General features: G+C 49.6%; 1 protein-coding gene across 2 annotated transcripts; it reads left to right on the top strand.

Moving 5' to 3' along the window:
* The first annotated feature begins 4,334 nt into the window (after positions 1-4,334).
* Positions 4,335-12,660, top strand: FAM217A (family with sequence similarity 217 member A). 2 transcript variants are annotated; one of them, XM_043450381.1, is made up of 7 exons: positions 4,335-4,498; positions 5,257-5,341; positions 7,847-7,931; positions 8,094-8,107; positions 8,736-8,810; positions 8,906-8,973; positions 11,148-12,660. In XM_043450381.1, exons 2-7 carry the CDS (start codon positions 5,282-5,284, stop codon positions 12,361-12,363), a joined length of 1,518 nt encoding a protein of 505 aa, XP_043306316.1. In that variant the 5' UTR covers positions 4,335-4,498; positions 5,257-5,281; the 3' UTR covers positions 12,364-12,660. The 2 variants fall into 2 exon arrangements, with proteins under 2 accessions (XP_043306316.1, XP_043306317.1); XM_043450382.1 differs by lacking the exons at positions 4,335-4,498; positions 5,257-5,341; positions 7,847-7,931; ... (1 more) ...; positions 8,736-8,810; positions 8,906-8,973 and adding an exon at positions 9,908-10,063.
* Positions 12,661-14,768: the final 2,108 nt, after the last annotated feature.

Below are 14,768 nucleotides of genomic sequence, written 5' to 3'. Positions count from 1 at the left end.
GAACGCCGTTGGGGTGGGCGTGAACGGTCTCCACGGGGCAGGCGGGGTGCCAGACCCAGCTGTGACCTTCACTGTGGCAGCTCCGTGACCTTCACCGTGGCCAAACCGCTCTCAGCCTGCGCTGCTGATGCTGAGGACACGAACCCCTCCACTTGAGCCTTGTTCCCAACCCTCCTACTTACAATTCTGCGCTTCGGTCACCGGTACATTTACCTTTCAAGGCTGAACCTGGGGTCGAGTATTATCTCCTTTGAAGAAGGACCAGGAATCCCCCCTCGGCCTGCCCCTGCCTCCTCTGCTCACTGTGACGCCCCAGTCGCCGTTTGTTCGGGCCGGCAGCCCCGGGGGGGCGCGTGCTATCAGCGCGATTGCTCCCAGAGTGGAGCTGCTGCAGGCCTGGGCGCTGGTCCTCAGGGTGGGCTGGTCTCTCGTTCTGGACTTCCAGGTAACCGGCAATTCCTTTCTCCGCCATTGCTCCCACAGAGGACGGCCGTGTCTCCTGAGCTCCTCCCGCTCCCCCTCTTCCACGGCGGGTGTGACAAGCTGGGCTGGCTCCCCGAGGGCAAAGTGTTCAGTAACGTCCAGAGAGAGAGGATCATCTCCAGGTTCCTGAAGGAGAGCGTGCTCAAGAGAGTGTTCCGCTCCAAGCAGCTGAGGTGGGAAGGCCCCAGCTACCAGAAAGAGGATCCAAGCCACAGCTTTCCTGCTAGCAGAAAGTAAGTGCTGGGCTAAGTCACCCAGTGCGTCCAACTGTTTGCGACCCCATGGACTGTAGCCCGCCAGACCCCTCCGTCCATGGGATTCTCCAGGCAAGAATCCTGGAGTGGGTTGCCCTTTCCTCCTCCAGGGGAATCTTCCCGACCCAGGGATGGAACCCGTATCTCTTAGGTCTCCTGCACTAGCAGGCAGGTTCTTCACGGCTAATGCCACCCAGAGAGTAAGTCCTAACCCCCAAACCCAAACCAAAATCCAAAGTGAGTGGGGGATATAAAGCTAAGGAAACCCAGCTACAGAGAACAGGCCCCTGGTGGACAGGGAGACATATAAAGCAACTCAAACAGCAGAAGTTAAATCTTGCAGAAAAATCGAAATAAAGGTGGAAATATGATTGAGAACTGGATCAAAACTGTGAGTTATGACAGGCAGGTGTGGGATGGGCTGGTGTCTGTGCTTGTCTTATGTTTGGAAAGATATTCACGCACGTGTCTATCGCACGCCTTCTAGGAACAGACTTTAAACAAGATTTCTTACAACAGAATCGGGGCCTCCCAAATAAGGAAGGAAAGTGTTAAAGCTTAATTTTTAAAGCAAAAACACAACTTCTAACTAAAAATAACTCCATGAATATTTCTTAGAGCAGAATTATACAAATACAAGGAAGTTAGGCTATTTAAGGTAAACCTCACAGAAATGGAGTCCTAAATTGGAAATACATATAATTGGCCCTGACTGAGAGACAGCAGAAGCTGGAAAATGGGGAGGTAGGTGGTAGCGGGGGAGAGTAGGGGAAAACAAGGTACCTGGATACACTAAATGCAAACTGCCCATAATTGAATTGGAGTCTTTCCCACTGACTTACAGAGTCTTACCGGAGAACAAAAACGCATGTTATTGGGACTTCGCTGGCAGTCCAGTGGTTACGGCTCCAGGCTTTCGCTCCCAAGGGTATGGGTTTGATCCCTGGTCAGGGACCTAAAATCCCACAGGCCATGCAATGCGGCCAAAGAAATGCGTATTAGTAATTAGAAAAGATGGCCCTGACTTTCTGAAAGCAAGTACATAGTTACACTTGCACGAGATCCTTCAGCAGAACACAACCCGCCCCGAGCTTGGCCACACCTGGGAGAATCGAGGGAGCAGGAGGGGGATGCGTGGAGCCACGGAGGGTGTCGACAGAGGGGGGTGGATGGAGAGAACGGTTCCCTTCAGGAGGACGAGAAGCTAAGCGCTGTCGTTCCTGACCTCGTCCACAAGCCTGGACAGTGAGAAGGAACGTATGTCAGGGTGCTTCCCAAAATAGTTGTCAAGGGTCTGTGTCACCTGCCCACAGCAAGAGAACCCGAGGTGGGAGAAGGCCCCGGCCCACAGGGTGACTGGCCCGAGGAGCTCCCCTTCTGCCCGCCCAGACCAGCTCCGTCCTGACTGACGGAAGAGCTTGTCCAACGCCACGAGACAGAGGCTACCTGGCCCTGCTTCATGGGTTAACAGGGAGGAACGGGTTGGAAGTAAAGCTACCAGCAGAACTGAATCCCCGCAGAGGCCTGGGGCTGGTCGAGAAGGCAGGCCCAGGACCTGAGCCGCTCTGGAAAACAGCCCACGTCCAACCCGTGCCTTGACTCTCAGGGCTGGACTGGACGCAGACCAGCCTGCAGCCAGGCTCCACCCAGGCTCCCTGGCTGCTGCCCTCGTCCTCCACATCCACCGCTTGGCCCTTCCGCCCCTCGGGAGGCCTGGCCCCTCGCTCTCCCAGAACACCCTGCGGGGTCTGTGAGGTCACTGCAGTGCTGAACATGTGATGCTAAAAACCTTATCAACTGTTGACATGGCGGGGAGGGAGGCAGGGTTTTGATGCCGATGCAAACCCTTCAAAAAGTCTCCAGAGACAGGAGGAAGCGTCAGAGAGAATAGGACAGTTTTTAAGAGTATGTTCCCTCAAGGAAAAAAAGAGAGGATCTTAGAGGATGTGCTTATTCCCGGATACCACAGCTCAGAGGGACCTGAAGGGATTAGGAATCAGGTCAAGTTCTGAAGCTAAAGGAAAAGGAGAAACAGGAAGAAAGGAGGATGGGGGCTGCATAAGCTACATGTGACATGCACACACGCATGTGAAATGCACACGTGTCCACACACACGCATCATTTCTGTCTTCCAGCCAGAGAACAGAAAACTCTTTCCCACTTAAATACATTAGCCAGTGTTAGCTAGGAATACGTGGACCCCCACATGAAGTCTCTATTTTTCAAGTAATCGTTAAGTTGGGAAAGGTAATATTTAAGGCCAGGTTCAGTTCAGTTCAGTCACTCAGTCGTGTCCAACTCTTTGCGACCCCATGAATTGCAGCACACCAGGCCTCCCTGTCCATCACCAACTCTTGGAGTCCACTCAAACTCATGTCCATTGAGTCAGTGATGCCATCCAGCTATCTTACCCTCTGTTGTCCCCTTCTCCTCCTGCCCCCAATCCCTCCCAGCATCAGGGTCTTTTCCAATGAGTCAACTCTTCGCATGAGGTGGGTGGCCAAAGTACTAGAGTTTCAGCTTCAGCATCAGTCCTCGACATTCACTCTTGCCATCTCCTGTCTGACCACTTCCAATTTGCCTTGATTCATGGACCTAACATTCCAGGTTCCTATGCAATATTGCTCTTTACAGCATCGGACCTTGCTTCTATCCCCAGTCACATCCACAACTGGGTACTGTTTATGCTTTGGCTCCATCCCTTCATTCTTTCTGGAGTTATTTCTCCACTGATCTCCAGTAGCATATTGGGCACCTACTGACCTGGGGAGTTCCTCTTTTAGTATCCTATCTTTTTGCCTTTTCATACTGTTCATGGGGTTCTCAAGGCAAGAATATTAAGGTGGTTTGCCATTCCCTTCTCCAGTGGACCACATTCTGTCAGACCTCTCCACCATGACCCGGCTGTCTTGGGTGGCCCCACACGGCATGGCTTAGTTTCATTGAGTTAGACAAGCTGTGGTCCTGTGATCAGATTGGCTAGTTTTCTGTGATTATGGTCTCAGTGTGTCTGCCCTCTGATGCCCTCTCGCAACATCTATCAGGTTACTCCTTTATAAAACAGGAATCACTAGAAGTACCACGCTCCCTGGGCTGTTAAGTATTACACTGGTTAATCTCTATGAAATGTTTGGCAGTAGGCCTGAGCATAGTAACCACACCATACAAAAGAATTTCGTTTTGAGGGTAATTTAACCCAAACATGTATGGACTGCCTATTATGCCAGGCACTCTGTCACTCAGAGAAAGGCCAGGTCTCGCCTTCGAGGTGTTTAAAAGGTAGCGAGTGAGAAATTGTAAATGAGTAACTCTGATGCAACAGGTGAGCAACGCATTGAAAGCAAATCCTGCTACAAACCCAAATCGGGGTCTCGGAGGAGGGAGCGGGCGGCGGGTGGGCCGGGGCGGAGTCGCGGGCGGGATCGGACGCAGGGTCGGGGTCCTGGGTTGGGGGTGCGGTCACGCTGCGGGTCTGCGGTCAGGGGGCGGGGCCGGGCTGAAGGTCAAGGATGGAGCCTGGACCTGGTGCAGGGTCCGGCGGGAGGCCGGGGAGGGGTCAGGGTCAAGGTAGGGGGCAGGGGCGGCGGCGGGGCCGCGGCCGAGGTCGGGGCGGTGGTCGGCGTGCAACGGGGCGCTGCGCTCTGTCCTCCCCGTAGGTCGGCCGAGCCGGAGGCCGGGCGCGCGGAGCGGCTGGGGCGCCCGGGCGGCAGCGCGCGCGGAGACGCGGCCGGGGACGAACCGGGGGCCAGCGGCGCCGAGCGGTAAGTGACGGCCGGAGCGGCCGGACGCCCCTCTACCCTCCCCTCCCGCCCCCATTCAGAGGCCGGGCGCCCCCGCCCCGGCGCGCCTCCCCCGGTCCGCCCCGTCGCCCCCGCCTGGCGGCTCCCCGGGCGCCGAGCGTCCCCGAGCGGCGTCCCTCCGGGACCGACGGCCGTAGACGCCCGGCGAGCGCCCTGCTCTCCGCGGTAGCTGCCGTCTGTCTGTATTTTTGCAGCGGGTCCGAACCGGCGTCTTAATCCGCCTCGGCAACGCCGCGACGCTTGCTGCGCCCGCAGGCTCTGCCTCGAGCCGCGGTGGCCAGGGACCAGGGTCGTTTGGGGTGGGAAACGGGCCTTTCGGCCGATCTGAGGCACTTGGCGGCGTGGGGGCGCCGGTGCGGAAGGTGGATCCTGCTTTCCAACGGGGCCCCTGGCTTAAATGCTGAAAAGCAGACTGCATGACCCTGTGTCTTAATTCCAGACGATTCTAGTTTGTGTTTTAATCTTCCGATCTGATAGTAGCTCCCTTCTCGGAAACCTTCGTTTCCGTCTTCTGTCACTTAGGTCTCCCCGTTTGCTCTTTTCTGTGCCCCCCTCCTTGTCTGGCTGGCCTGGGTTCCCAGTGAACCCCCTCTTGTGAGCCGGCCTGCCCTCAGGCCAATCTCTCCTCTTCCTAAAGCGTTTTCTTAACCTCTGGACGCTCTCTCTGCCTCAGCCGCGGGCCTCACCCTCCGTGTGCTGTCTGTCCCACACCTGTGCAGGATTCCCAGGAAACCGAGGAGCAAGATGGGCAGAAAAACCGGTGAGAGCAGCGGCCCCGGCCCGGGCGCGGCCGTCCCCTGGGAGGTAGGTGCGGCGGACAGCGCGGGGGTGGAGCACCCCCTCCGCACCCCCCCGCCGCGGTCAGCGCCTCCGCAAGGGGCCCCCGCGCGCCCTGCTGCTCCCCCTGGGAGCAGTTTGCACTTCATCTCTGGCTGCGTTTGCAAGACCAGATGGAAAAGTTCTCTTTAAAATTTTTTTTTTAATTTTATATTGGAGTTTAGTTGGTCGGCAATGTGTGTTAGTTTCAGGTGCTCAGCGCAAGGAGGTTCAGTTATATCCACGCTTCTTTTCCCATTTATCTTATTACAGAGTACTGAGTAGACTCCCCTGAACATTTTTATGTCCTTTAACAAAGGGCAGGTTAACCAGCTTCGCTGCAAGTCTGCAAACATTTCTGATTGCAATTGGATTTCGTGAAACATGCCACCTTGATTCATCGACAGTGCTCACCTGTTTAATATCCTTACATGTTTTCTGTCAAAAATATTGGCGGCAGGTGGAATATCATCTAGGAAGGCCCAGTTACCACCTGTAGGGAGTTTACAATGTGGCGGATGTTGTGGGCAGCTGATGGCCTTCCTTACCTGGTGACTGCTTCCTTCTGTGCTGTGACCTCAGCAATGGCTTGGCTTCCTTCTATGCTGTGACCTCAGTGGTGCAGTTTTCGGCAGCTGCCCTTTATCGTGTTACTGTAGAGCTGTTCCTCTCACAGGTTGTTTTGTACCTTAGGGAACCGGGATTACAGAGCCCAGAGAAGCTTGACAATCTGTCAGGAGGCTCTAAAAATACAAGTGTCCGGCCTCATCCTACTTGATCAGAATCTGTGTTTTTCAACTATTTTTTTTTTAATTGCATGTATTTACTTATTTCTTTTTGGCCGTGCTGGGTCTTCCTTGCTGCACGTGGGCTTGCTCTGCTTGCGGTGAGAGGGGCCTGCTCTGCTTGCGTGCGGGCGTCTCACTGTGCGGGCTCCTCTGGTTGCGGAGCACAGGCTCTAGTTGTGGCCCGTGGGCCCGGGAGTTGCAGTTTGCGGGCTCTAGGGCTCGGGCTCATAGCTGCGGCGCTCGGGCGTAGCTGCTCCGCAGCCTGTGGAAGCTTCCCCAGCCGAGGACCGAACTGGTGCCCCCTGCCTTAGCAGGCAGACTCTTAACCACTAGACCACCAGGGAAGCCCTCAACTGTTGTTTTTAAAGAGCACCCCTGGTGATTCTCATGCGGAGACTAGATCCAAAGCACATTCTCTCAGAGAACAAAGAAGTTTATTAACTTTTTTTTTTGTAAATAAAAGCCTCTAGGAAAAGATAAACCAAGGCCCACCCTCCAAAGGCCAGCTCCCCTTCCTGCCAGGAGGTAACTTCCTTGTGGATCAGTTAAGTTGTCATCCTGTATTTAAGCTGCTTTGTCCCTCCTTCTCCTTACTGTGGTGACGATGAGCTAACACTACCTAACATTTCATTGGTGTGAATGTTACTTAACGTGTAGTTTACAAAGGGTTTTCTCATTTGAGATAACAAAGCTGCTGAGTTCACCCCTCAAATATTACTTTTTAAAAATGTATTTCTTTACTTATTTTGGCTGTCCTCGGTCCTTGCTGCTGCGTGTACCTACTCTGGCTGCCCCGGGTCTCTGCCGCTGCCTGCAGGCTTCGTCTAGTTGGGGCGAGCGGCACTGCTCTCCTCGCCGGGCGGTGGCCCCCTGTCTCGGAGCCGAGGCCCTGGGCACGCAGCTGCAGTGGTTACGATTTACAGGCTCCGGGGCGCGGCTTCAACAGTGGGAGGGCTTCGTCGCTCCGTGTGGGATCTTCCAGTATCAGGGACTGAACCCACGTCTCCTGCATTAGCGGGCAGATTCCTCACCACTGAGCCACCAGGGAAGCCCTCAACGATTACTTTTTTTAAAAGTAAACTGCCCACCTCTTCACTTCCCCTTTTCCAGGATAAACTTCTGCAGACCTCTCCTGCACACACCCATGCCTTTCCTCATAGTGGTCAGCACAGTGTCTGGAACGTGAATCCTCGATAGATACTGTACCTTTCCTTATTCATTTCTTGCCTTTAAAAAAAAAAAAAAAACATTTCCTGCATGTTTCTCAACATCTGGAGTCTGGAATGAGATGTGGGCTAGTCAGTGTTGAGTATGTGAGGGTCAGAGGATTTTGTTCTGTTGATGGAAAGACTTTCATAGACTCTCAGATCTGGTACTCAGATACATAAAATCTGGTGAAGGAGCCTTCGTGTGCCCAGGACACACTGGACTGGATACTTTGTCGTATTTTTAAAATCAGTTTGAAAGGAAGCCATCAATTCTTGTAAAAGCCTTTCCATTTCCTGAGGTGTTACCCAGCTGATGATAGTTTAAGGCGAATGTTTCCCGCTCCTCAGAAATGCTGAGTGTCCTTATGGGGTGGAGGTGGGGGTCAGAGACCTTGGTGCCTTTTGTCGTATTTTACCCAAAGGACCTATAAAATCATGTACTTGGGCTTGTAAAATTTTCTTACATTAAGTTTATCCTAAAACAAATATTGTTTTAGAACTTGTCTCCCTGGAATTTGGATGCAGAAGTACCTGTTCCTGAAAATAAAAGCCTCCCACCTGGGAGGGATGGCGCCACAGGTGGTAAGAAATCCTTGATGTGTCTGCTTATATTTATAAATATATGAAAACTTATATCCCTATTTGTAATAGGAACAACCACTCATATTAAAGGGGGCTTGTTTTGAGTATCACCAGTTTTATGTAACTATTAATTGTCATTTCTTTCCATATACATTCTTTCAGGCAAAATTAACAAGGTAAGGATAAATATTTGGTTTTAAATAATTCACAGCACATTAACATGACATTGTGTGTTCCTTAAAGAAAGTTTCTTTCCTTTAAGTTAAACTTTAAATTTTATTTCTATGGAGTTCTTCAAACAAGTCAGTGCCTTTGTTTACTGTTTTACAAAGCTGCAAATAGGTCATTAAGTGAATATCTTATTATATAGCTTTTTTCAATATAACAATATTATAAGTGGAAATTAACATTGTAATGAATATAATATGTTCTAGTCACTGCCAAAAGGGATGTGGTCTCAGCTCTTAAGATGCCTTAAGGCAGTTGAAACAGTTGTATTTTGAAGTAGTGAAAGAATTAATCTTTCTCATTTGCTTTTATTGATCAAAATGTAAAACAGTTAACAGTTAATAAAATAAAGACAATCTTAATGATAGTCAAGTCTTACTAGTTAACATTGTTTAGTTGATCTTTATAAATGGATTATGCTGTTCCTACTGAGGTCAGTACAGACTGATACGTGTATGAGGGAGAATCATCAGCGTCTAGCCCATATTGCTTGGTTGGAACAAGAACTGTACATTCTTAGAACAAGAGCTGGGAGTAGAGATGCTGGGTGTTTAAATGTCTTCTGCCGCTTTATAGAACCACCTGGAAATTCCAGCAGACCAGCTCCTGTTGGAGCTCACTTTCTCAGAGTTCCTGCCCCAGAGGACACAGGTGCGGTTCTATCCATCACACTCTGAAAGTATTGTTGTTATTTCTAAAAAGGCATTCAGTAACTAAAATGTTGTCCATGGTTTTTCTCTTCTTAGAATAGTAAACAAGGGCTATTCCAGCTGTGGAGTTACCCTCTGAGCGAAGCAAGCACCATGGAGCTCAGGTGAGCAAGTTTATGACCGTCAACCCCTAACTCAGTGAGATAGAGGTAACTACAGATGGATTCGCTCCTCAGTTGAAGTGGGAGGCCAAAAAACAACCAGGAGCAAAAACGACTGTGTGCAAATCGTGGGGAAAGCCCTGGGAAAGGGAGTGGCCGAGCGTGTGGGGAAGCCGTGAGCGGGGCTGGGCGAGGAGGGGCTGGCCTTCTCGCCCAAATGAAAAGGAGCCCTAACGGGAAAGGAGTACTTCACGTGCCAGGTCCCTGTGTTCGCTCTGAACCCGCAGGACAGTCCCGGTTGGGGGGTCTGGTGACAAGCGGTGGAAGGTTGAACCGGGATGTGAAAGCTCGGCTCGTGCTCCCAGACCCCCTTCCTCCCTTCAGACCCTCTCTGGGGTCTGAATTCTTCCTTTTTGGTTCTTCGGTGTGCGTGAGAACCAGCTGGAAGGCGTCTCCAAATGGCAGGTCAAAGTGATGGGACGTTTCCGTGGCCTGAGCGCCGCGGTTTGTCGCTGCCCGTCTGTGTCTGCGGGCGTCCCGGAGTCGGGCTCCTCTCTGGTCCCCGGCTCTGAGCGTCGGCGGTGCCCCAGCAGCCGCTGTTCCTCCGTGGAGGGATCTCCGTGCGCTCGGGGCGCGGCCCTCCTCGTGCCGAAGCTGGGGGCAGATGGGAGGTGTGAAGGGGGTTGTAGTGACTCGTGTCCGGCCTGATGGTACTGATCGGCGGGGGAGAAAGGCTGCTTTTACGGGCAGGAGCTCGCAGGATGAGGTCGGGTGAAGCGAGAGGACGCAGATGGAGTCAGCAGAGGGTGGTGGCTGGGGCCACGAGCGCGGGCTTAACCCCAGCTCCTCCGCTTAGGGGATGTGTGACCTCAGCCTGCCTGGGCCTGGGATCCCTGATCCGTCCAGGGGAGACAGTGAAACTGCCGATCTCGTGGGCTGCTGGGCGGACTGCACAGTTGATGGGTGTTCACAGCCGGTACTGGCGAGGCCTGCTGATGGTGCGGAGTTGGAAGCTTGGAGGCAGAGAATCATTTTGCTAATGAGATGTTTCTCCTCAATGTCAACAAAGAGAGTAAAAGTGGTGACAGCTTATGTGAGTGTTTAACAGTTTGCAGAGTGTGTTGGTGTAATTGTCTCGCCTCTCAGACCACCTCCAGGGTGGATGATTTCCACTTTGTTCCCTGGTGGCAAAGCGGTCCGGCCACAGCCTTCCACATTGAGATTTCCTGCTCTTTTTTTGTTTGCTACATGGATTGTCTGTTATCAAGTATAGATTTATCAAGTATCATTTTCCTGTGATTTTTCAGAGGCAAGTCATTAAACCTAATGCTTAGCTAAATGAATAAATTTTTACCATTTTCTGTATTTTTGTAAACCCCTCAAGACTGCTTTGTTGACTTTAGCGTAAGTTGGCTTTAAAAGAAGCAAGAAGATAATGCGACTGTATATATGTCAATTAATGCATCAAATTTTTGCATGGCAGTATTTCTAGTAAGTGTTTAAAATGTACTAACTGTAAATTCAGTATTCTATGGTCTGGCTTTTTTCCAGTTTTCATTTGAATATAATACATAGAAGTATTACCCCTAAAATGAAAGCGTACCATCAGATGAAAATTGCTATAGACTATATCTGGGATAATTTTTGTTTATAGCTAGACATTGTTTTGCTTCCTTTTTTGGTTAGACCAATTTTTAAAAACCACAGTGGCCCAAGTAGAAGCCTTTCTTAAGTAACCTGACTACACTCTTTGAGAGTTTCCTTTTGTTTAATTCTGGGTCAATAAACATCTCACTGTAATTTCAGTTTGAGGTGGAGAGCCTCCTTCTCAGACATCATAGTTACACGTACAGTATATTCAGAGGCAAGTAGCTGTAATCAGCCACGTGTAGCCTTGTGGCCATTCATAGTCAGTTAACCATTTGTAGGTAGAATGGTCTAGTCACCTATGCACGTACAAAGGACTGCCCAGTTATTATTTTAATCTATACTTTTAAAACCGTAGATAGCTGTATATAGTTAGAGCGTATTTGAAAATTAACACGTTTCTGTTACAGATAGATATACATGCCATTGGGGGCTAAACATTAGTCTTTGATAAAGGTTTCTTATTCATTATTTTAATAGCATTTTAATTCTAGGCAACCAACCATTCATTATATAAATCATCTTTTAAGGGATTTCAAAATGTCTTCAGTGGGAACTGGCTGTGATATGACCGATAATCCCATAAGGCCCTTCGGTGTGAACCCCCCGCTGACGAGTGCCTCAGTGGACAAGCTAGCTGGCTCCTGCCCCGCGCTGCAGGTTCCATTAAGTCTCTGCTGCACATACGCTGATGGAGACTTTTTCAAGGACAGGAATGAGCCTCATATTCATTTATGCTCAACTCTAGAAAACAACAGTGGAGAACTTTTAACTGCTCCAAACTGGAATCTGAAGTATGGAAATAGCAGTGTGGAGGAAAATTTAACAGATGAAAGCGATGTATCAGAAAATGAAAAAGCAAACGATACTCTACTCAGCTATTTTAAAAAGATGGACCTGAACTTAAAGCCAGAAACAATAGAAAATGTTGAAGAACCTTTCACAGAGGAACTGAATGAAGTATTTCCATATCCTGATTTTCTTCCTCCTCCTTTCAGTACTTTGGACTTGCACAAATTAGCCCTCTCAAAATCTGATAGTTGGAAAATGACGGTGGAGACGCCGGACAGCTCTCTGGAGCCGCTGATGGCTCGTTTGCTGGACATGGAAAGACTTCAGCAGCTGACCATTCAGAGAGAAAGGCCCAGACTGCAAACCTCCTTCTGTGCCCCGGTCGTCACCGAACGACCCCCTTCCTCCAAAGCTGTCTCCAAAACGAGACAGCCCAAGCCGCCTGACGCTGTGGGTCTTCAAATGGCTTGTGTAGAGAAAAGTTATGAGAAAAGAAGAAACAGTTTTGGTTCTTACAAGCCTGAACACAGTGCTCCCAAGTGGAACTGCAACGGCGCTGGCAAATACAAGTGGAGTTCTAAACCAGCTCTGAAAGCCTCATCCACCCCAAAACAGGTCATTGCAGCTCATGATGACTTTAAGAACCCCAAAATCTCCGTTTTAAACCCGTGCCAAGAACTCACAATCAAGCCCACTCCTGTCCAGACGACTCAGCTGCTGGTTAAAACGGCCTCAGCCAGATGTCTGCCTCCAAAGTCTCCTACACCAATTTCACCCATACCTCTGTCTTTTCCTGATAGTCACAGGGAAGAGACTCAGGCACCAAGGACCAAAAAGAAACTTTACCGAAAAGATGTGGTGCTGAACAGACCATTCTGTGTTCAGAAGCCGAACTGTTGTTTATCACCTTCATTAATAGCTAAGGATAAGTGCTCACCCACTGACCAAAAATAACGTAACTGTCTTCTTTCCTGCATCTCAACATGAGCAAATCTATTCCAAGAAGCCCAGCTAAAATATAGTTCCTTATTCCGAGATACAGGTATTATACACACACACGTGCGCACACACAATCCCTGAATGTGCTGTGGAGTGGAGCTTGTGAGAGTCCCAGCTGAGACGGCTACACATGAACCAAGGGCTTCTTCCCTGATGATGTCTCTTACATATGTTTCTAAGGAATGTTTCACTTGGAAAACCATTCTACTCAAGGTGGTTCTTTTGTTGTGATTATTTTCCAGTGTAATTCCATCATCAATAAATGGTATAACAGACTTATCACTGGTATGATTATTTTTTAAATTATACAGTCATAAGAATCAGTAATTTTCTGTTATAGTTGACTTGCAGTGTTGTTTCAGGGGTACAGGAGAACGATTCAGTTGTGTATATATATATGTTCTTTCAGATTTTATTATAGATTGCTACAGGGTATTGAAAGCAGCTTCCCTGTGCTATACAGTAGGTCCTTGTTGGTCATGTATTTTATATATAGTAGTGTTATCTATTAATTCCAAACTCCAAATACATCCCTCCCTCTCTTCCGCCACTGGTAACCTAAGTTTTCCATATCTGTAGGTCTGTCTGTTTTGTAAAGAAGTTCATGTGCATCATTTTTTTAGATTCCACTATATTAGGGACATCATGTGATATTTGTCCTCAGTGATTTTTTTTCCCCCTCACTGGTACCCTTTTCATCTCCACAAATCTCCTTGTCTGTTACTTTGACCTAATCTTTGGGCATTTGCTTTGCCTTTGAAAGCTAAAGAAGTTGCTATTTTATTAAGTTAACATACAAGATCCTCTGGGTCCTTCCTTGAAGCCTCAGAAACTTATCCTTCCCCAGGCCCTTGATCACAGGCGTGACAGCAAGGTCAGTTCTGAGGTCCAGCTACAGATAGAGGCTTGAAACAACCCTTTCCTCTCAGATCGGATAGCTTTAGGATGTTGAAGGGAAACGGGGAAAGGTCACTGATCACAGAATAGCCCAAATCTCTCATTCACTGAATTGTTCCCAAGACTCTTTACTGCTGGAGTCGCCAGGCAAAAAACGATGTAATTAACGAGGTGGTGCCAGTTGCAGAAGAGGCAAGAAGCATGGGTTTGATCCCTGGGCGGGGAAGATCCCTTGGAGATGGAAATGGCAACCCACTCATCAATATTCTTGCCTGGAGAATTCCAAGGGGAGAGGAGCCTGGTGGGCTACGGTCCATAGGGTTGCAGAGTCAGACAGGATTGAAGTGACTTTGCACACAGGCGTAATTGACATCCTTTTCTGCACTTGAGAATCAGCAAGCAAGAGGGTCCCGGTTTCTCTTGGAGCCCTGTGGAAAGAGGGTCTTTGGGAGGGGCCCAGGGCTCCCCTCTGAAGACAGTATCCCGGGCGAGTTTGATGCAGGTGGCTCTGGGAACACTTGGAAAACACGGCATGAAGCGGGGAGCCCGGCGCAGTCTGCCTGGGCCGGAGTCTGGGTCTTTCAGGGGGCAGTGGGCTTTGGTTTCAGTGGATGGTTGGTGAATAATTATTAATGATTAAAACTTCAAACATCATCTAAAGGAAAAACAGAAAAGTCATCTTCCTACCCCCAACCCCCTCCCACAAAGGCCGTCACTATGAAGTTTTTGCATATCATCCCCCCAGTAAGGTGGCATATTGGAGTGGAGATTAAAGGGCGACTTGAATGAATGTGGAAGAGGCAAGTGTCACTTGTTCCCTCCTTTGTATCTTTAGGAAAAGAACATGATTCAAATAGTACTTGAGGCAGGGGCCAGGTATGCTTAGTTTTTAGGTTAATTTCAAAGAATGTTCTGGAACAACAGTAATAAAAAAAATAAACTTAATTGCTCAGGATCCCTAATAACAGACTTTTACTTGAATCCCACACAATTAGTTAGGGTCATAAGCCAAACGGCGTAACAGCCTTTCGACAGATTTTCACAGAAGTGGGCTTGTGCTTTAACTCCATTCTGACCGGTTTCCCCGCCAGCGTTTCCTTCTTTCCTGCAGTTCTGAGTCCTGAACCTACACACCAACCCTCTATCCATTCTCACTCCTGCCAGCTTCACCTGTTGGCATTTCAGGCAGGCCCTCACCTTTTAGAGTGGTAAGATCTGATTTTCATTCATAAATCCTTCGGCGGGGACATGCGTTCTGTTCACTGCTGTGTCCTGGCTGGCGTGTCGCAGACGCCCTTTAAGGTCTCTGGCTAAGACGTGGAGTTCAGCCTCCACACAGGCTTGTGACGTCCCCGCAGCAGCTGCGGACACTGGCCCCTTGCCCAGCCGTCTGCGTGTGGACCCGGGCTCCACTAACAGCTCTGACTCCTCAGGAAGGTTCCTTGACTTCTCTGTTCTTCCCT

Source organism: Cervus canadensis, chromosome 28, assembly GCF_019320065.1.
Source record: "Cervus canadensis isolate Bull #8, Minnesota chromosome 28, ASM1932006v1, whole genome shotgun sequence".
NCBI lineage: Eukaryota > Metazoa > Chordata > Mammalia > Artiodactyla > Cervidae > Cervus > Cervus canadensis.
This window is presented reverse-complemented; position numbering and strand designations above follow the sequence as displayed.

Excerpts from the sequence above, each read along its gene's own strand:
- FAM217A (XM_043450381.1), top strand. The coding sequence starts at position 5,282 with ATGGGCAGAAAAACCGGTGAGAGCAGCGGCCCCGGCCCGGGCGCGGCC. Across the intron at positions 5,342-7,846 it reads GCGCGGCCGTCCCCTGGGAG|AACTTGTCTCCCTGGAATTT; the intron begins GTAGGTGCGGCG and ends ATATTGTTTTAG. Across the intron at positions 8,974-11,147 it reads GCAAGCACCATGGAGCTCAG|GGATTTCAAAATGTCTTCAG; the intron begins GTGAGCAAGTTT and ends TCATCTTTTAAG.